This window comes from Odontesthes bonariensis, chromosome 11 (genome assembly GCF_027942865.1).
Source record: "Odontesthes bonariensis isolate fOdoBon6 chromosome 11, fOdoBon6.hap1, whole genome shotgun sequence".
In the NCBI taxonomy this organism is placed as follows: Eukaryota; Metazoa; Chordata; class Actinopteri; order Atheriniformes; family Atherinopsidae; genus Odontesthes; species Odontesthes bonariensis.
In genome coordinates this window covers 2,603,315-2,624,354 of record NC_134516.1, presented here as the reverse complement: position 1 = coordinate 2,624,354, position 21,040 = coordinate 2,603,315, and the positions used below count along the sequence as shown (strand labels likewise).

At 43.2% G+C, this 21,040-nt stretch overlaps 1 protein-coding gene across 1 annotated transcript; it reads left to right on the top strand.

Moving 5' to 3' along the window:
- The first annotated feature begins 2,842 nt into the window (after positions 1–2,842).
- Positions 2,843–20,140, top strand: LOC142391296 (V-set domain-containing T-cell activation inhibitor 1-like). The gene is made up of 6 exons (XM_075477067.1): positions 2,843–2,982; positions 3,916–3,956; positions 5,357–5,680; positions 16,023–16,179; positions 16,212–16,310; positions 20,008–20,140. The coding sequence occupies exons 1-4, from the start codon at positions 2,948–2,950 to the stop codon at positions 16,130–16,132; spliced, it is 510 nt and encodes a 169-aa protein (XP_075333182.1). The 5' UTR covers positions 2,843–2,947; the 3' UTR covers positions 16,133–16,179; positions 16,212–16,310; positions 20,008–20,140.
- The last annotated feature ends 900 nt before the right edge of the window (positions 20,141–21,040 follow it).

Below are 21,040 nucleotides of genomic sequence, written 5' to 3'. Positions count from 1 at the left end.
GTGGAGCGGTTTATTATCGTTATTATACAGCCGCAGAAAGGTGAAGCAGTTTATTATCGTTATTATACAGCCGCAGAAAGGTGGAGCGGTTTATTATCGTTATTATACGGCCGCAGAAAGGTGGAGCAGTTTATTATCGTTATTATACAGCAGCAGAAAGGTGGAGCAGTTTATTATCGTTATTATACGGCCGCAGAAAGGTGGAGCAGTTTATTATCGTTATTATACGGCCGCAGAAAGGTGGAGCGGTTTATTATCGTTATTATACGGCCGCAGAAAGGTGGAGCAGTTTATTATCGTTATTATACAGCCGCAGAAAGGTGGAGCGGTTTATTATCGTTATTATACGGCCGCAGAAAGGTGGAGCAGTTTATTATCGTTATTATACAGCAGCAGAAAGGTGGAGCAGTTTATTATCGTTATTATACGGCCGCAGAAAGGTGGAGCGGTTTATTATCGTTATTATACGGCCGCAGAAAGGTGGAGCGGTTTATTATCGTTATTATACGGCAGCAGAAAGGTGGAGCAGTTTATTATCGTTATTATACAGCAGCAGAAAGGTGGAGCGGTTTATTATCGTTATTATACGGCCGCAGAAAGGTGGAGCGGTTTATTATCGTTATTATACGGCCGCAGAAAGGTGGAGCGGTTTATTATCGTTATTATACTCGTTATTATACGGCCGCAGAAAGGTGGAGCAGCTTATTATCGTTATTATACGGCCGCAGAAAGGTGAAGCGGTTTATTATCGTTATTATACGGCCGCAGAAAGGTGGAGCAGCTTATTATCGTTATTATACGAACGCAGAAAGGTGGAGCAGTTTATTATCGTTATTATACGAACGCAGAAAGGTGAAGCAGTTTATTATCGTTATTATACGGCCGCAGAAAGGTGGAGCGGTTTATTATCGTTATTATACGGCCGCAGAAAGGTGGAGCAGTTTATTATCGTTATTATACAGCCGCAGAAAGGTGGAGCGGTTTATTATCGTTATTATACGGCCGCAGAAAGGTGGAGCAGTTTATTATCGTTATTATACAGCAGCAGAAAGGTGGAGCAGTTTATTATCGTTATTATACGGCCGCAGAAAGGTGGAGCGGTTTATTATCGTTATTATACGGCCGCAGAAAGGTGGAGCGGTTTATTATCGTTATTATACGGCAGCAGAAAGGTGGAGCAGTTTATTATCGTTATTATACAGCAGCAGAAAGGTGGAGCGGTTTATTATCGTTATTATACGGCCGCAGAAAGGTGGAGCGGTTTATTATCGTTATTATACGGCCGCAGAAAGGTGGAGCGGTTTATTATCGTTATTATACTCGTTATTATACGGCCGCAGAAAGGTGGAGCAGCTTATTATCGTTATTATACGGCCGCAGAAAGGTGAAGCGGTTTATTATCGTTATTATACGGCCGCAGAAAGGTGGAGCAGCTTATTATCGTTATTATACGAACGCAGAAAGGTGGAGCAGTTTATTATCGTTATTATACGAACGCAGAAAGGTGAAGCAGTTTATTATCGTTATTATACGGCCGCAGAAAGGTGGAGCGGTTTATTATCGTTATTATACGAACGCAGAAAGGTGGAGCAGTTTATTATCGTTATTATACGAACGCAGAAAGGTGGAGCAGTTTATTATCGTTATTATACGGCCGCAGAAAGGTGGAGCGGTTTATTATCGTTATTATACGGCCGCAGAAAGGTGGAGCGGTTTATTATCGTTATTATACGGCCGCAGAAAGGTGGAGCAGTTTATTATCGTTATTATACGGCCGCAGAAAGGTGGAGCGGTTTATTATCGTTATTATACGGCCGCAGAAAGGTGGAGCGGTTTATTATCGTTATTATACGGCCGCAGAAAGGTGGAGCAGTTTATTATCGTTATTATACGGCCGCAGAAAGGTGGAGCGGGTTATTATCGTTATTATACGGCCGCAGAAAGGTGGAGCAGTTTATTATCGTTATTATACGGCCGCAGAAAGGTGGAGCGGTTTATTATCGTTATTATACGGCCGCAGAAAGGTGGAGCGGTTTATTATCGTTATTATACGGCCGCAGAAAGATGGGGGAGGAGAGGCCTCCTGCCTCCTGTGGATGTCCACCACAGCTGTTGTTTTTCCTCCTCCAGGTTAATTTCCTGTTAGAAAATTATTATTTTTTGATTATTTTTTGCAGCATTTCCAAAGATCGTGATTTAGTTTTTCCGTGAACAGAAAGGTGACTGTTGGTGGTCCTCGTTCATTGATAAAGGTCGTGGTGAAATATAACAGAAAATCAATGTTTATGAACAAATCTAATGAAAATAAAGAGACAAAACATGAAACATTTTAGGTTTACACTGTGTGCCATGACTCAACAGTCAAAGTCTATTTAAAAATGACTACATTTGTTCTTATTCCCGTTCATACCATCCCAACTTTTTCTAAATTCGGGGTCAAATTGACCTTTAAAATGTTTTTATTTCTTTCTTCTTCTCAGTTTCTTTATTGTTCTCGTGGTGTGCAGCTAAATTTCATCACATGTTCAGGAACCTTTACGATTTCCCCATGAGGTACAGAGGGTGGTCTCTTTGACGCATGCCCAGTAAGCACAGTCCTGGCCTGTCACCAATTGTACAGGGTGCAGAATTCACCACGACACTGGTACCGGAAGGAAGAAAAGAGGACCCCCACCCCAAAAAGGTCTTTTTTTTTAAATGTGGAACATTTATTTCTCAAACACACATAAAATATGATTTATTAACATTTTCCCAATCTGCTACACATTAATTATGTATATTTAAACCTTTTATTTGTTTAATTTGTTTGTCTGACTTTTACGTTCAGGCTTTGGCCGTTGGCCGTTGGCCGTAAACCGTTTTCTTCCGCTTCCGTTAGCTGTTGACTGGTGACGTGTGACGAGTTTTTGGTTTAATAATCAACTTTAAGTTTGTAGAATATTTCTAAATGGCCCAAAGAAACAGGATGGAAGCCCTCGTGAGGTCAGTTGTTGAAATAAGGCCTAAAATCAGGCTAACGGTTAAACACAAGCTAGCTAAGAGGCGGCGCCCAGCCCCGATGGGAGCTAGCTTAGCTTTGCTTGTTTCCCGTAAGTCACATGAACAACTGGAATATCCAGAAATACCAGAGTAATAAAAAACATGCAAATAAGATTTTATCTGTGTAAACTTCAGGTGAACCAGCTGTATGTCAGATAAGCAGCCGGCAAAGGCCAACTTTAGAGGTCTGAGGTTGTTTCTGAGCTAATTAGCTGAATTTTACTGCTTTTTTTGCATTTTGAGCGTCCTAAACTTGGTCCTGTATGGAAACTTTATTAGTTAGACTGCTCAAATCTGGATATAATTATTATAAAGAGACTATAGATTAATTAAAACCTTGTCTGGAATTTGTGAAACTTTTTTTCTGATTTGTAAAAATGCAGAACAGGAACAATTTACTGCTTTTTTTTGCATTTTGAGCGTCCTAAACTTGGTCCTGTATGGAAACTATAATAGTTAGACTGCTCAAATCATGGATATAATTATTCTAAAGAGGCTGTAGATTCATTAAAACCCTGTTTGGGATTTGTGAAACCTTTTTCTGAGCTGGTTTAGGGTGATGAGAATACAAAAAAAAGCAGTAAAATGTCCCTGTTCTGCATTTTCACAAACAGAAAGAGGGACATGACCCTAAACCTAACAGAACTGATGGGCTGGGCCGCAGCGACACCAGGAACCAGATTAATATCAGTTCCCTCAGAGCCGGGCTTCATCTCGTGATTTTCTGCGGCCTGCGGGTCCTTTAAACACCAGGAGGAAGTGAAACTCCCCCAGGACAGATTGCTGGCGTCAGAAGTTGAATCTGGAGAGTTTGGAGCAGAAAGTGTTGGAAGCTGCAGGACTGAATCTGACTCCCTGTTTCCTGTCTGTCTGCAGAGTCTCAGTCTGGATGCTGCTGGCTGCCTGCTGGACCTCAGGTGAGTCTGCACACAGGTGGTGGACACACTGCACCATATTCACCATATTTAGCAGATATTTAGCATTTTGGGGATAACGGCATCGGCCATACTTTCCATAAATTTCCACCGATAAGTTTATATAATTTTCACAACAAATTTTGCAGCCGTTTGGTTCTGAATGCGTCTTCTGCTCTCGCTCTCGCCACTTTGAGTTCATGAGCATTGCCCCGGCAGTCACAGCATCTGATTTGTTTGGCACACGGAACCAATCAACACGCAAGGCTGCGAACGGTTTCAAGGCGGCCGCGGCGCAAGTGGGGGGCGGGGTGGCAGTACTACTTGAAGCAAAGAGAACAAACTCCCTTCAAGGTAAGCATATACGAAGCCTTATCCCCTGCAATATGTCACATATTGCAGGGGATAAACACCAAACACACCAACGTTGCAACGTTGCAAAAGCACGGCACCACGTCTTTATTAGTGTATACAACTAGTGAAAATGGTCCATTTGATCTGTGTAACGACGCAAACCTTCAGCTCACGTAAGGATAGCCAGAATGACGGCGAATACTCCTCACTGAGAAACGTGAACGTGTCTGTAGTTCTACACAAAAGGTGGACTGAAAGCCATGGTCAATGAAGACCAAATAAAACGTGTTTGTGATTGTTCCTGCGACTAACCGTTTGTTAGTGCAAGCCTGCTAGCTACTTGGTAGCCTGCTGGTGTGAGAGCCTTACTCGTTCCGTAACGACTGGTTACCCAGCACGTCAGAACCAACGGTGATTGGTCGTCCCTCTTACTTAACTTTAAAGTTTCTTTGCGCGCCGCCCTCATCTGTACCCAGCGACCGGGTCTTCAGTGAGATCTCTGCACAAAGAACAGAAAAAGCCTCACTGCACAACACGCAGAGCAACTGTGCTTCCTCCACTACAACATTATCCTGCTAAATTAGCAATATTAGGCTTGAGAATGGGCATTAAAGCATCCTAATGTAGATGTTGTACGGGGATGTTTATGTTTATTTTACTGTTTAATAAAAATGCTATACGCAGCTCCCTACACTTGCTTTTTAGTTCTGTCAGTTCATTTTCTATTACTTCTTAATATAAAAATAGCTTCTATTCAAGTATTCTCATAGCAGGGAGTGATTTATTTTTTTATTGATAATTATGTATTTATATTATTATTTTATTTCCCGTTTTATTCTAAGTTATGTTTGGCTTTACTTTACAAATGCTCCCGGAACTTCTCATTTTTACAAGACTTAGTGGATATGAAAGTTTGTGTCAGTGTGTGCTATTTTTAATTTATCGTGAATAATGTTTCTATTTATCGGTTATCGGCCCTGAAAAAACCATATCGGTCGGGCCCTAATCAGACCCAGTGTTTGACTGTCCGTCTTGTTTCTGTCCCTCAGTGAGCTGCCAGGATGCAGCTGTTGAAGGTTTTACTGGAGGAAGCGTCATGCTGCCCTGCAGCTACAGCGGGTCTCTGCCACAGAAGGTCGACGCCTTCTGGAGGAACGGCAACACCAAAGTTGTCCTGGACATCAAAGATGGTGGACAGAACTTTGCAACCCAGGACCAGAGGTACAAAGGTCGGGTGTCCAGCTTCCCTGATCAGTACCAGAAAGGAAACTTCTCCATCATCCTGGAGAACCTGCAGCTGGAGGATGCAGGAACATATGAGTGTATTATCCTCACAGTGAATTATAGATGGAAGGTCAATCTGAAGGTTTCAGGTCAGTTAAAGAAGATAAAATCAGCCCACTGTTTGTTTGAGTCACTGCCTCTGTGTTTAATCTCAGTTTGTTATCCATGTATCATGTTCGTTCTATCAGCAGCCAATCAGGAATGTCTAAAGGCGGATTTATAGCTAATGACAGAATCTGATTGGCTGCTGCTCATTTCTGCTAACGGTATTCGCTCAAACGCATCACGTGGTCGACTCTGATGCTCCGAAAATGCCCCAAAACACCACAACTTTCAAAGAAAAGGAAGCAACAATTGCGCTTTGCAAGATGCAATAAAATAAAATCTATCAGATCAGCTGATGAAGCATCAGGGAGCAGCACAGCTGACCGTAAACTGTGGTTAGGAAACCGAGTTAATGAATGAGGCTGGTCATACATGTCGATCTTTTATTGTATTGTATTGAGCTTGTATTCTTTATTAATAAGATTACTTTATTCAATATTAGTATTACTAAGGGCCTGAGCATTAATTCTGTTTTTGAGCAATTGTTTCCAATACAAAACCAAACTTTCCAGTCATACACTGAGCAGTACTCTGAAGATATTTACTGAAGGATTTGTTGATAAATCATTCCTGGCCTGATTTATGTGACATTATAAAAAAAAAAAATATGGCGAAAATCAATGTTTTTTAGTCTATGGACAGCATATTGTGATTTCCTAGGAAATGAAAGCAGATATCCTGAAATCCCTCTGTAATTTTCTTTTCATTTAGTGTGTAAACAAAATGAAAAGAAAATTTTGCACCTGGCTTTATCACATGTTCAGATCTATCTTCCTGAAATATATGCAAATGTGTGCATATTTAATTAGATAATGCCTCATTTGCATAATTAAACATACAAATTTCTAAAACTTGTAATGCATTTATTTTTTCATACTTGTATAAGTAATCATGGTGATATCTATTATTTTAAAATATTACCCTATTCACCTGTAGTGTCTCGCCTTAAAGGATGAGGCAGGTTGAACGTGCTCCTCTGTCTGAAGTCAGAGCAGATAAGGTAAGAGCAGGTAAGATAAGAGCAGGTAAGATAAGAGCAGGTAAGATAAGAGCAGGTAAGATAAGAGCAGGTAAGATAAGAGCAGGTAAGAGCAGGTAAGATAAGAGCAGGTAAGATAAGAGCAGGTAAGATAAGAGCAGGTAAGAGCAGGTAAGATAAGAGCAGGTAAGATAAGAGCAGGTAAGATAAGAGCAGGTAAGAGCAGGTAAGATAAGAGCAGGTAAGAGCAGGTAAGATAAGAGCAGGTAAGAGCAGGTAAGAGCAGGTAAGATAAGAGCAGGTATGAGCAGGTATGAGCAGGTAAGAGCAGGTAAGATAAGAGCAGGTATGAGCAGGTAAGAGCAGGTAAGAGCAGGTAAGAGCAGGTAAGATAAGAGCAGGTAAGATAAGAGCAGATAAGAGCAGGTAAGATAAGAGCAGGTAAGAGCAGGTAAGATAAGAGCAGGTAAGAGCAGGTAAGATAAGAGCAGGTAAGATAAGAGCAGGTAAGAGCAGGTAAGAGCAGGTAAGAGCAGGTATGAGCAGGTAAGAGCAGGTAAGAGCAGGTATGAGCAGGTAAGATAAGAGCAGGTAAGAGCAGGTAAGAGCAGGTAAGATAAGAGCAGGTAAGAGCAGGTAAGATAAGAGCAGGTATGAGCAGGTATGAGCAGGTAAGAGCAGGTAAGATAAGAGCAGGTATGAGCAGGTAAGAGCAGGTAAGAGCAGGTAAGAGCAGGTAAGAGCAGGTAAGATAAGAGCAGGTAAGATAAGAGCAGGTAAGAGCAGGTAAGATAAGAGCAGGTAAGAGCAGGTAAGATAAGAGCAGGTAAGATAAGAGCAGGTAAGAGCAGGTAAGAGCAGGTAAGAGCAGGTATGAGCAGGTAAGAGCAGGTATGAGCAGGTAAGAGCAGGTAAGAGCAGGTAAGAGCAGGTATGAGCAGGTAAGATAAGAGCAGGTAAGAGCAGGTATGAGCAGGTATGAGCAGGTAAGATAAGAGCAGGTAAGAGCAGGTATGAGCAGGTAAGAGCAGGTAAGATAAGAGCAGGTAAGAGCAGGTAAGAGCAGGTAAGAGCAGGTAAGAGCAGGTATGAGCAGGTAAGAGCAGGTAAGAGCAGGTAAGAGCAGGTATGAGCAGGTAAGAGCAGGTAAGAGCAGGTAAGAGCAGGTAAGAGCAGGTAAGAGCAGGTAAGAGCAGGTATGAGCAGGTAAGAGCAGGTATGAGCAGGTAAGATAAGAGCAGGTAAGAGCAGGTATGAGCAGGTAAGATAAGAGCAGGTAAGAGCAGGTAAGAGCAGGTATGAGCAGGTAAGAGCAGGTATGAGCAGGTAAGATAAGAGCAGGTAAGAGCAGGTATGAGCAGGTAAGATAAGAGCAGGTATGAGCAGGTATGAGCAGGTAAGATAAGAGCAGGTAAGATAAGAGCAGGTAAGATAAGAGCAGGTAAGAGCAGGTATGAGCAGGTAAGAGCAGGTAAGATAAGAGCAGGTAAGAGCAGGTATGAGCAGGTATGAGCAGGTAAGATAAGAGCAGGTAAGATAAGAGCAGGTAAGAGCAGGTAAGATAAGAGCAGGTAAGAGCAGGTATGAGCAGGTAAGATAAGAGCAGGTAAGAGCAGGTATGAGCAGGTAAGATAAGAGCAGGTAAGATAAGAGCAGGTAAGATAAGAGCAGGTAAGATAAGAGCAGGTAAGAGCAGGTATGAGCAGGTAAGAGCAGGTAAGATAAGAGCAGGTAAGAGCAGGTAAGAGCAGGTATGAGCAGGTAAGAGCAGGTAAGATAAGAGCAGGTAAGAGCAGGTATGAGCAGGTAAGAGCAGGTAAGATAAGAGCAGGTAAGAGCAGGTAAGAGCAGGTATGAGCAGGTAAGAGCAGGTAAGATAAGAGCAGGTAAGAGCAGGTAAGAGCAGGTATGAGCAGGTAAGAGCAGGTAAGAGCAGGTAAGAGCAGGTAAGAGCAGGTAAGAGCAGGTATGAGCAGGTAAGAGCAGGTATGAGCAGGTAAGATAAGAGCAGGTAAGAGCAGGTATGAGCAGGTAAGATAAGAGCAGGTAAGAGCAGGTAAGAGCAGGTATGAGCAGGTAAGAGCAGGTATGAGCAGGTAAGATAAGAGCAGGTAAGAGCAGGTATGAGCAGGTAAGATAAGAGCAGGTATGAGCAGGTATGAGCAGGTAAGATAAGAGCAGGTAAGATAAGAGCAGGTAAGATAAGAGCAGGTAAGAGCAGGTATGAGCAGGTAAGAGCAGGTAAGATAAGAGCAGGTAAGAGCAGGTATGAGCAGGTATGAGCAGGTAAGATAAGAGCAGGTAAGATAAGAGCAGGTAAGAGCAGGTAAGATAAGAGCAGGTAAGAGCAGGTATGAGCAGGTAAGATAAGAGCAGGTAAGAGCAGGTATGAGCAGGTAAGATAAGAGCAGGTAAGATAAGAGCAGGTAAGATAAGAGCAGGTAAGAGCAGGTATGAGCAGGTAAGAGCAGGTAAGATAAGAGCAGGTAAGAGCAGGTAAGAGCAGGTATGAGCAGGTAAGAGCAGGTAAGATAAGAGCAGGTAAGAGCAGGTATGAGCAGGTAAGAGCAGGTATGAGCAGGTAAGAGCAGGTATGAGCAGGTAAGAGCAGGTAAGAGCAGGTATGAGCAGGTAAGAGCAGGTAAGAGCAGGTATGAGCAGGTAAGAGCAGGTAAGATAAGAGCAGGTAAGAGCAGGTAAGAGCAGGTAAGAGCAGGTATGAGCAGGTAAGAGCAGGTATGAGCAGGTAAGAGCAGGTAAGAGCAGGTATGAGCAGGTAAGAGCAGGTAAGAGCAGGTATGAGCAGGTAAGAGCAGGTAAGATAAGAGCAGGTAAGAGCAGGTAAGAGCAGGTAAGAGCAGGTAAGAGCAGGTATGAGCAGGTATGAGCAGGTAAGATAAGAGCAGGTATGAGCAGGTAAGATAAGAGCAGGTAAGAGCAGGTAAGAGCAGGTATGAGCAGGTAAGAGCAGGTAAGATAAGAGCAGGTAAGAGCAGGTATGAGCAGGTAAGAGCAGGTAAGAGCAGGTATGAGCAGGTAAGAGCAGGTATGAGCAGGTAAGAGCAGGTATGAGCAGGTAAGAGCAGGTATGAGCAGGTAAGATAAGAGCAGGTAAGAGCAGGTATGAGCAGGTATGAGCAGGTAAGAGCAGGTAAGAGCAGGTAAGAGCAGGTAAGAGCAGGTAAGAGCAGGTATGAGGAGGTAAGAGCAGGTATGAGCAGGTATGAGCAGGTAAGAGCAGGTAAGAGCAGGTATGAGCAGGTAAGAGCAGGTATGAGCAGGTATGAGCAGGTATGAGCAGGTATGAGCAGGTAAGAGCAGGTATGAGGAGGTAAGAGCAGGTAAGAGCAGGTAAGAGCAGGTATGAGCAGGTAAGAGCAGGTATGAGCAGGTAAGAGCAGGTAAGAGCAGGTAAGAGCAGGTAAGAGCAGGTATGAGCAGGTAAGAGCAGGTAAGATAAGAGCAGGTAAGAGCAGGTAAGAGCAGGTAAGAGCAGGTATGAGCAGGTAAGAGCAGGTAAGAGCAGGTATGAGCAGGTAAGATAAGAGCAGGTAAGAGCAGGTAAGAGCAGGTAAGATAAGAGCAGGTAAGAGCAGGTAAGATAAGAGCAGGTAAGAGCAGGTAAGATAAGAGCAGGTAAGATAAGAGCAGGTAAGAGCAGGTAAGAGCAGGTAAGAGCAGGTATGAGCAGGTAAGAGCAGGTAAGAGCAGGTATGAGCAGGTAAGATAAGAGCAGGTAAGAGCAGGTAAGAGCAGGTAAGATAAGAGCAGGTAAGAGCAGGTAAGATAAGAGCAGGTATGAGCAGGTATGAGCAGGTAAGAGCAGGTAAGATAAGAGCAGGTATGAGCAGGTAAGAGCAGGTAAGAGCAGGTAAGAGCAGGTAAGATAAGAGCAGGTAAGATAAGAGCAGGTAAGAGCAGGTAAGATAAGAGCAGGTAAGATAAGAGCAGGTAAGAGCAGGTAAGATAAGAGCAGGTAAGAGCAGGTAAGATAAGAGCAGGTAAGATAAGAGCAGGTAAGAGCAGGTAAGAGCAGGTAAGAGCAGGTATGAGCAGGTAAGAGCAGGTAAGAGCAGGTATGAGCAGGTAAGATAAGAGCAGGTATGAGCAGGTATGAGCAGGTATGAGCAGGTAAGAGCAGGTAAGAGCAGGTATGAGCAGGTAAGATAAGAGCAGGTATGAGCAGGTATGAGCAGGTAAGATAAGAGCAGGTAAGAGCAGGTATGAGCAGGTAAGAGCAGGTAAGATAAGAGCAGGTAAGATAAGAGCAGGTATGAGCAGGTAAGAGCAGGTAAGAGCAGGTAAGAGCAGGTAAGAGCAGGTAAGAGCAGGTAAGAGCAGGTAAGAGCAGGTAAGAGCAGGTATGAGCAGGTAAGAGCAGGTATGAGCAGGTAAGATAAGAGCAGGTAAGAGCAGGTATGAGCAGGTAAGATAAGAGCAGGTAAGAGCAGGTAAGAGCAGGTATGAGCAGGTAAGAGCAGGTATGAGCAGGTAAGATAAGAGCAGGTAAGAGCAGGTATGAGCAGGTAAGATAAGAGCAGGTATGAGCAGGTATGAGCAGGTAAGATAAGAGCAGGTAAGATAAGAGCAGGTAAGATAAGAGCAGGTAAGAGCAGGTATGAGCAGGTAAGAGCAGGTAAGATAAGAGCAGGTAAGAGCAGGTATGAGCAGGTATGAGCAGGTAAGATAAGAGCAGGTAAGATAAGAGCAGGTAAGAGCAGGTAAGATAAGAGCAGGTAAGAGCAGGTATGAGCAGGTAAGATAAGAGCAGGTAAGAGCAGGTATGAGCAGGTAAGATAAGAGCAGGTAAGATAAGAGCAGGTAAGATAAGAGCAGGTAAGATAAGAGCAGGTAAGAGCAGGTATGAGCAGGTAAGAGCAGGTAAGATAAGAGCAGGTAAGAGCAGGTAAGAGCAGGTATGAGCAGGTAAGAGCAGGTAAGATAAGAGCAGGTAAGAGCAGGTATGAGCAGGTAAGAGCAGGTATGAGCAGGTAAGAGCAGGTATGAGCAGGTAAGAGCAGGTAAGAGCAGGTATGAGCAGGTAAGAGCAGGTAAGAGCAGGTAAGAGCAGGTATGAGCAGGTAAGAGCAGGTATGAGCAGGTAAGATAAGAGCAGGTAAGAGCAGGTATGAGCAGGTAAGATAAGAGCAGGTAAGAGCAGGTAAGAGCAGGTATGAGCAGGTAAGAGCAGGTATGAGCAGGTAAGATAAGAGCAGGTAAGAGCAGGTATGAGCAGGTAAGATAAGAGCAGGTATGAGCAGGTATGAGCAGGTAAGATAAGAGCAGGTAAGATAAGAGCAGGTAAGATAAGAGCAGGTAAGAGCAGGTATGAGCAGGTAAGAGCAGGTAAGAGCAGGTAAGATAAGAGCAGGTAAGAGCAGGTATGAGCAGGTATGAGCAGGTAAGATAAGAGCAGGTAAGATAAGAGCAGGTAAGAGCAGGTAAGATAAGAGCAGGTAAGAGCAGGTATGAGCAGGTAAGATAAGAGCAGGTAAGAGCAGGTATGAGCAGGTAAGATAAGAGCAGGTAAGATAAGAGCAGGTAAGATAAGAGCAGGTAAGAGCAGGTATGAGCAGGTAAGAGCAGGTAAGATAAGAGCAGGTAAGAGCAGGTAAGAGCAGGTATGAGCAGGTAAGAGCAGGTAAGATAAGAGCAGGTAAGAGCAGGTATGAGCAGGTAAGAGCAGGTATGAGCAGGTAAGAGCAGGTATGAGCAGGTAAGAGCAGGTAAGAGCAGGTATGAGCAGGTAAGAGCAGGTAAGAGCAGGTATGAGCAGGTAAGAGCAGGTAAGATAAGAGCAGGTAAGAGCAGGTAAGAGCAGGTAAGAGCAGGTATGAGCAGGTAAGAGCAGGTATGAGCAGGTAAGAGCAGGTAAGAGCAGGTATGAGCAGGTAAGAGCAGGTAAGAGCAGGTATGAGCAGGTAAGAGCAGGTAAGATAAGAGCAGGTAAGAGCAGGTAAGAGCAGGTAAGAGCAGGTAAGAGCAGGTATGAGCAGGTATGAGCAGGTAAGATAAGAGCAGGTATGAGCAGGTAAGATAAGAGCAGGTAAGAGCAGGTAAGAGCAGGTATGAGCAGGTAAGAGCAGGTAAGATAAGAGCAGGTAAGAGCAGGTATGAGCAGGTAAGAGCAGGTATGAGCAGGTATGAGCAGGTAAGAGCAGGTATGAGCAGGTAAGAGCAGGTATGAGCAGGTAAGAGCAGGTATGAGCAGGTAAGATAAGAGCAGGTAAGAGCAGGTATGAGCAGGTATGAGCAGGTAAGAGCAGGTAAGAGCAGGTAAGAGCAGGTAAGAGCAGGTAAGAGCAGGTATGAGCAGGTATGAGCAGGTATGAGCAGGTAAGAGCAGGTAAGAGCAGGTATGAGCAGGTAAGAGCAGGTATGAGCAGGTATGAGCAGGTATGAGCAGGTATGAGCAGGTAAGAGCAGGTATGAGGAGGTAAGAGCAGGTAAGAGCAGGTAAGAGCAGGTATGAGCAGGTATGAGCAGGTAAGAGCAGGTAAGAGCAGGTAAGAGCAGGTATGAGCAGGTAAGAGCAGGTAAGAGCAGGTAAGAGCAGGTATGAGCAGGTATGAGCAGGTAAGAGCAGGTAAGAGCAGGTATGAGCAGGTAAGAGCAGGTATGAGCAGGTATGAGCAGGTATGAGCAGGTAAGAGCAGGTATGAGGAGGTAAGAGCAGGTAAGAGCAGGTATGAGCAGGTAAGAGCAGGTATGAGCAGGTAAGAGCAGGTAAGAGCAGGTAAGAGCAGGTAAGAGCAGGTATGAGCAGGTAAGAGCAGGTAAGATAAGAGCAGGTAAGAGCAGGTAAGAGCAGGTATGAGCAGGTATGAGCAGGTAAGAGCAGGTAAGAGCAGGTATGAGGAGGTAAGAGCAGGTAAGAGCAGGTATGAGCAGGTATGAGCAGGTATGAGCAGGTAAGAGCAGGTAAGAGCAGGTAAGAGCAGGTAAGAGCAGGTAAGAGCAGGTAAGAGCAGGTAAGAGCAGGTATGAGCAGGTAAGAGCAGGTAAGAGCAGGTAAGAGCAGGTAAGAGCAGGTATGAGCAGGTAAGAGCAGGTAAGAGCAGGTAAGAGCAGGTAAGAGCAGGTAAGAGCAGGTAAGATAAGAGCAGGTATGAGCAGGTAAGAGCAGGTAAGAGCAGGTAAGAGCAGGTATGAGGAGGTAAGAGCAGGTAAGAGCAGGTATGAGGAGGTAAGAGCAGGTATGAGGAGGTAAGAGCAGGTATGAGCAGGTATGAGCAGGTAAGAGCAGGTAAGAGCAGGTATGAGCAGGTAAGAGCAGGTAAGATAAGAGCAGGTAAGATAAGAGCAGGTAAGAGCAGGTAAGAGCAGGTATGAGCAGGTATGAGCAGGTATGAGCAGGTAAGAGCAGGTAAGAGCAGGTAAGAGCAGGTATGAGCAGGTATGAGCAGGTAAGAGCAGGTATGAGCAGGTAAGAGCAGGTAAGAGCAGGTAAGAGCAGGTAAGATAAGAGCAGGTAAGATAAGAGCAGGTAAGATAAGAGCAGGTAAGAGCAGGTAAGAGCAGCTAAAGCTCTGACTGCACGGTGTCATATGATGCTGAAACGCTGCCCCCTGCTGGACCACACCAACACTCACAACTGCTCCTGTTCAGGCTGAAGATACAGTTCTGTGTTAAAGTGTTCAGCCAGTCCTTATTTCTTATTTCAACTCCAGTTCCTCCAGTTACTCAGAATATAATTCAGTGTCCTGAGGAAGTCCAATCTCTGCTGGGTGTTCACCTTCCACTGGAGGTCCTCACTGATGGGAATTCCCCGGAGTTCATCGCTGGAGAGCCTCTCCACCTCCTTTCCTGCTTTGAGTGGCAGGTGCTCCTCTTGTTTCCATCTGAAGTCACTGAGGAGCTCCTTTGTCTTTTCGGTGTTTAGCAGCAACTTGTTTACAGCCTCATTGCTGTTGGAGAGGAGTCCCACCAGTGCTGGGACGCCTGCAGATTTTATGACTGTACCCCTTCTGCCTCAGATGGGTCATTACAGAGTTATATACCCCAGAGGTTCATCCTGTGTCCAAACCGATGTATGGGCACAGGATGGACGTAGTGGTCTAAGACGGGGAAAGTAGATCTGATGTGTCTCAGGACTGATGTGTCCCAGGACTGATGTGTCCCGGGACTGATGTGTCCCGGGACTGATGTGTCCCAGGACTGATGTGTCCCAGGACTGATGTGTCCTGCTGAGCAAGTCCCTGAGAACGCTGCCTGGGAACTAGTCAGCAGAGATTAGGGTTGCCAACTCCCTGAAAAACAAAACAGGGACACCTCATTAGAAGGGCCGGCCTTCCCCTTTCCTGGCCTGGTGAATTTTTTAGCCCATTTTTTTGTGAGTGAAACGATTTTTTAACTATTTGACTCGAACCTGAATTGAATTAGAAGCATATTTTCTGAGTGACATGAACACATGGAAAACAAATTATTATTCAGGAATTCACTTTAATACAAAATACCAAAATTAACTGAATAAAATAAGTATCTTTCTTGAAGGAGAAGTTCATTTTTTTTTTTAAACCTGGACCTTATTTCTGGCATAAAATCTGTTCATCTGCTCACCGATAACAGTTTGGTGAAAGTCGGCGTCCTTCAGAAGATATTTAGATCCCTGGAGATCCGTTTATATCCGTTTATTATCTGTCTTTATTTCACCGATTCTTTACGACCAATGAATGAATGAACGCGTGCTGTTGCACTGTTAGCTCAGAGCTGTTAGCTGTTAGCTCAGCGCTGTTAGCTGTTAGCTCAGAGCTGTTAGCTGTTAGCTCAGCGCTGTTAGCTCAGCACTGTTAGCTCAGCGCTGTTAACTCAGCACTGTTAGCTCAGCGCTGTTAGCTCAGCACTGTTAGCTGTTAGCTCAGCGCTGTTAGCTCAGCGCTGTTAGCTCAGCACTGTTAGCTCAGAGCTGCCGTGTTGTGGTTATTCTGTAGCAGAGTGGTGCAAAAAGTCTACATTAAGTGGTTTCAGAGAGTTACATGGTTCTGTAAAAGCATTCAGAAAACAATACAGCAATGTACTGATATTAGAAAACATACTTTTGAATACTTAAGTATTTTTAAAAGTAAGTTCTTCAGTATTTTAACTTGAGTAAAATTTTGAACTTGTTGTTGAGTAAGATTTGACCACGAGTATCAATACTTTAACTCAAGTACTGGAGTTGAGTACTTTGTCCACCACTGCTTAAAGCAGTATCTGCTTACTGGAAGTTCTTCAGGGTTTAAAGCTTATAGTTACGGATTTTTGTTTCTATCAGCACATATCATTGAACTGTTGGCCAATGATGACTGAACAGATGGAAAGTTTAATTCTGAGCTGCTGATTAAAGGTTTGATGTGTTTGTGTTTCAGAGAAAGCTGTAACAGAAAGATCTACGCCTGGTCCTCCGTCAGGTGGAGCAGCAGGAACCAACCTCCATGTGTTTCTCCTCTCTGCTCTCTGTCTGCTGCTCTGCTTCTAGAAGCTTCTCTCAGGTTCCTCTTTGCCGTTAGTTCAGCTTTATATCAGGTATATGACTGAGTATATCAGCTTTATATCAGGTATACCATGAAGGATGATAAACCTGTTGATAAATAACAAGCAGCTATAGCTTAGATTTTCTTGATGTATGCATTTATGAAGCTGAAAGTATTTATTGTGTTTAACCCTAATCCCTGATAGGGGACATTTTTGTCCACTTGGGGTGAACTTTCTCCTCTAATTTCACACTGTAGATAGTGATACTCATCATATTTGGTCCAGTTGTGTATTTTTGACTATTTTTTCGAATTTCAAACACACATTATATACAATGCAATTTTTCATTGTGTAAAAAAAAACTCCTTAATTTCTGAAAAGGGACATTTTTGTCCCCTTTTAAAACGACCTAAAAACATCATATATTAATATTTTTTCCACTTTTTTTTCATAAATCTTTTATTCCACTTCAGTTCTGATCATAACCACCAAGTTTTCAATTATTTTCAAAAAAATTAACCCTTTAAATGCCAATTTGAACTTTTTAGCCCAATTTTGAAGCCTTTTGGTGCCAATATTTTCAAAATATGGAATGCAGAGTGGAATTATTGAGTAGGGATAATTAGGGTCTGGGATATGTCAATGATTAGCAACAACATTGATTTTTAGGGATTTTTAATTTTTTTGTTATGCCTGATTTTAAAAAAAAATCCTTAATTTCTGAAAAGGGCCATTTTTGTCCCCTTCTAAAATGATCCTCAAAATACCATATGTTAATATTTTTTTCCACTTTTTTTTTCAGAAATCTTTTATTCCACTTCAGTTCTGATCATAACCATCAAGTTTTCAATTATTTTCAAAAAATTAACCCTTTAAATACCAGTGTATATGAGGTAAACACCAATTTTCGTTGAAAAACAGACACAAAAACTGCTGTATTTTCAATATATGCAATGCAAAGTGAAATATTCTCTGGGGGATTATTAGGTCTGGGATATGTCATTGATGAGCTAAAACATCAGTTTTATCAGCTTTTTAGTTTTTCTGCAATGGCAGATTACAGAAACGGCTCCCATAGACATCCATTATAATGAATACAGCATTAGTCTATGGCACACACACACACAAACGCACTTACACACACACACACAAACGCACTTACACACACACACACACACACACGCGCATGCACGCACCCACACACGTACACACGCACACACACACACACACACACGCACCCACACCCGTACGCACACGCACACACACACACACACACGGACACCTGTGTGACCCCAGTGATGTTATGAGGTCGTCAGACTGAGAAATAGTTTGGGTTTCTTTGAGGTAACATAATAAAATAATTTAGGTGTCTTTGAGGTAACATGATGAAAGCACCCTCGTTTGTCAACGACAGATCCACCAGCATGAGAATACGAGAGCTGTGCACATTTCTCATTCTCCTGAAGGTTGGAAGGCATGGCACAAAAAGTCAGCGTTGCCCAAGCGGTGGAGGAAGTCCTCAGACCAGGGCACAGCGACTCTCTCTATTCATCGTCCTCTGATGACTCCTCAGATGAAGAATGGGAACTCACCCTACCTCCAGCAGCTCTGATTATAACAGCACGGAGGATGAAACTGATGACACTGCCGGCCTGGATATTCTGTTGGTGTCAAAAAATGGCACGATGTCCTGGTCTGACAACCACGCCAACACCCTCCGATACCTGCCTGCGCCCTGTGCTCGCCCTGAACCGACCACCTATGCATGCCCGCATAACCGATGTGAAGCCCACCTGAGATCTTTTTCTGACTGATGAGCTGATGGAGCTGATCATTCAATTCACCAACCTGGAAGGCAGACGCACCACAGAGGCCTGGAGGGACACCGACAAAGGAGAGCTGCAGGCCTTCCTCGGGCCGCTCATCCTCGCCGGGTGCATCACTCACGAGGTGAGAGCACCCTCAGTCTGTGGGATGCACTGGATGGGCCATGTTCAGGCAAACCATGGCACACACAAGATTTGAATCCCTTGTTTGATGACCAGCTGACACGACCCCATCGACAGCGAGAGGGCAAACTGGCTCTGATTGCAGCTCTCTGGGAGAAGTGGGAGAGCCGACTCGCCCGCCTCTTCACCCCGGGCAAAGAAGTCTGCATCGATGAGCAGCTGAAGGCCTTTCAGGGTCGCTGCGCGTTTCTGCAGTATATCCCCAGCAAACCCCCAAAATATGGCATCAAAGTGTGGGTTGCCTGTGACATGCGCAGCTCATAGCCTTCCAAAGACATCTAAGATATGAATGATATGAATGTTTCAGTACGGTCGTACATCGGCCGTTTTACCGATGAAGGGTTTGGGAGTGGCGAGCTTTAGACGCTGTGTTAAAATGTATCGGCCTACGTCGTGGGCTAATAAGCTAAATAATAATATATAAATAATAAGCTAAATTGCTATCGTCAAGTATTGGAATGAAGATCTGCTCAAATGAAAACTCGCCATGGTTGTGACCATTAGAAGGAATAAGCCTGAGTTTCCCCCAGTCCATCTGCAAGTGAGCAACAGACCTGTGCGCTCCTCAACATTGGCCTTCACTGCAAAACACACTTTCTGTAATCTGCATATCGCATGTCATATGTGCCGAAGAGGTGGAAAATGTTCTCCTCCTCAGCACAGCGCACAGGGACCCAGTGGTCAGCGAGGATGAGCACCGAAAACCCCAACTAATCCTGGACTGCGCGTGCGTGTGTGCCACAGTCTAATGCTGTATTCATTATAATGGATGTCTATGGGAGCCGTTTCTGTAATCTGCCATTGCAGAAAAACTAAAAAGCTGATAAAACTGATGTTTTAGCTCATCAATGACATATCCCAGACCTAATAATCCCCCATAGAATATTTCACTTTGCATTGCATATATTGAAAATACAGCAGTTTTTGTGTCTGGTTTTCGAGGAAAATTGGTGTTTACCTCATATACACTGGTATTTAAAGGGTTCATTTTTTGAAAATAATTGAAAACTTGATGGTTATGATCAGAACTGAAGTGGAAGAAAAGATTTCTGAAAAAAAAAGTGGAAAAAAATATTAACATATGGTATTTTGGGGATCATTTTAGAAGGGGACAAAAATGGCCCTTTTCAGAAATTAAGGATTTTTTTTTAAAATCAGGCATAACAAAAAAATTAAAAATCCCTAAAAATCAATGTTGTTGCTAATCATTGACATATCCCAGACCCTAATTATCCCTACTCAATAATTCCACTCTGCATTCCATATTTTGAAAATATTGGCACTTAAAGGCTTCAAAATTGGGCTAAAAAGTTCAAATTGGCATTTAAAGGGTTAATTTTTTTTAAAATAATTGAAAACTTGGTAGTTATGATCAGAACTGAAGTGGAATAAAAGATTTATGAAAAAAAAAGTGGAAAAAAATATTAATATATGATGTTTTTAGGTTGTTTTAAAAGGGGACAAAAATGTCCCTTTTCAGAAATTAAGGAGTTTTTTTTAAAATCAGGCATAACAAAAAAATTAAAAATCCCTAAAAATCAATGTTGTTGCTGATCATTGACTTATCCCAGACCATAATTATCCCCCCTCAACAATTCCACTTTGCATTCTATATATTGAAAATATAGCAGTTTTTGTGAGTTTTTTTCACAGAAATTGGCGTTTACGTCATTTAAACCAGTATTTAAAGGGTTAAATTTTTTAAAATAATTGAAAACTTGGTAGTTATGATCAGAACTGAAGTGGAATAAAAGATTTATGAAAAAAAAAGCGGAAAAAAATGTTAACATTTGATGTTTTTAGGTCGTTTTAAAAGGGGACAAAAATGTCCCTTTTCAGAAATTAAGTTGTGTTTTAAATCAGGTATGAGGGTTAAAGGAGTATCTTATGTAATACGCACATTTCCAGGTTGCTTGTCTGTTTTTGCACTTGATGATGGACTGAAGTTGTTTTATATTTGATCTGCTGCGCAGAGAACTTAGTAATAAACAGCCTGAACGTTATGTTTTTGTATCATTGTTTATTATTGCTTATCATGCATATATGCTCATTAAGGATCTTATTGGAAAATAAATGCACCCCAAAAAGAAAACCTCTAAAGATGAAAATGATATAATCCAACCCAGCGACGGGGAAATGAGCCGTTTTTGCCCCCTGAACATACAATAACTTCTTTTTGGTGTCTTCTTTATAGTGGAATGATTTATATTAAACCCACTGCAGACTCAGACAGGATTACGTGGCTAACCCACATACTTTACTTTAAATAAGACGTTGGTATGATCACAGCGAGGAGTTTTAAGGTGCCAGGTGACGCCTGAAGGTCCGGACTCAGGTGCTCACGGAGGATTGGAGAAACGGAAACGATTATTTAATGAAGTCTGAGCTGAGTCCAGGAGGGCGTTTAACTCTGTGGAAGAAGGTCTGAGGGATTTCTCACTTTGGTGAATTGTCCGAAGTGGTTTCTTTGTCCTTATTGTCCAGAGGGAATCCAAGATGGAGGGGAGCGTGCTGGCTGTGGTGCAAGGTTCTGAGTCGGCGGCAGGTGAGTGGAAGAGGCTGATGAGAGGGATCTAACTATGGACGGCGTTACAGGCATGAGGAAACCATGACACGATTCAAAGTAAACACAAGAAACAAGGGTCATCAGGTGCGAACCTCCTTTCATCAGTGTTTCGTCTAGTTGGGCCCACGACTCCTCCATGAGGCTAGAGAGTGATCACTGGCGTCCCAGAGTCACCCCCAGAAGAGGTAAAGGTAAGTAGGAATGGGATTCAGACCCTGGTTCAGGTAGGAGGTAATGAAAGTATAGCAGGACAAGACACACTAGCAGATTCAGCAGACAAACTCAACTAAACAGTCCTACAGTCACTAACAATGCCAGCAGAAACAAGGCCATACAG

Coding starts and splice junctions, on each gene's coding strand:
- LOC142391296 (XM_075477067.1), top strand. CDS start 2,948: ATGGCCCAAAGAAACAGGATGGAAGCCCTCGTGAG. Junction 3,957..5,356: donor GGCTGCCTGCTGGACCTCAG/GTGAGTCTGCAC, acceptor TCTGTCCCTCAG/TGAGCTGCCAGGATGCAGCT. Junction 5,681..16,022: donor GGTCAATCTGAAGGTTTCAG/GTCAGTTAAAGA, acceptor TTTGTGTTTCAG/AGAAAGCTGTAACAGAAAGA.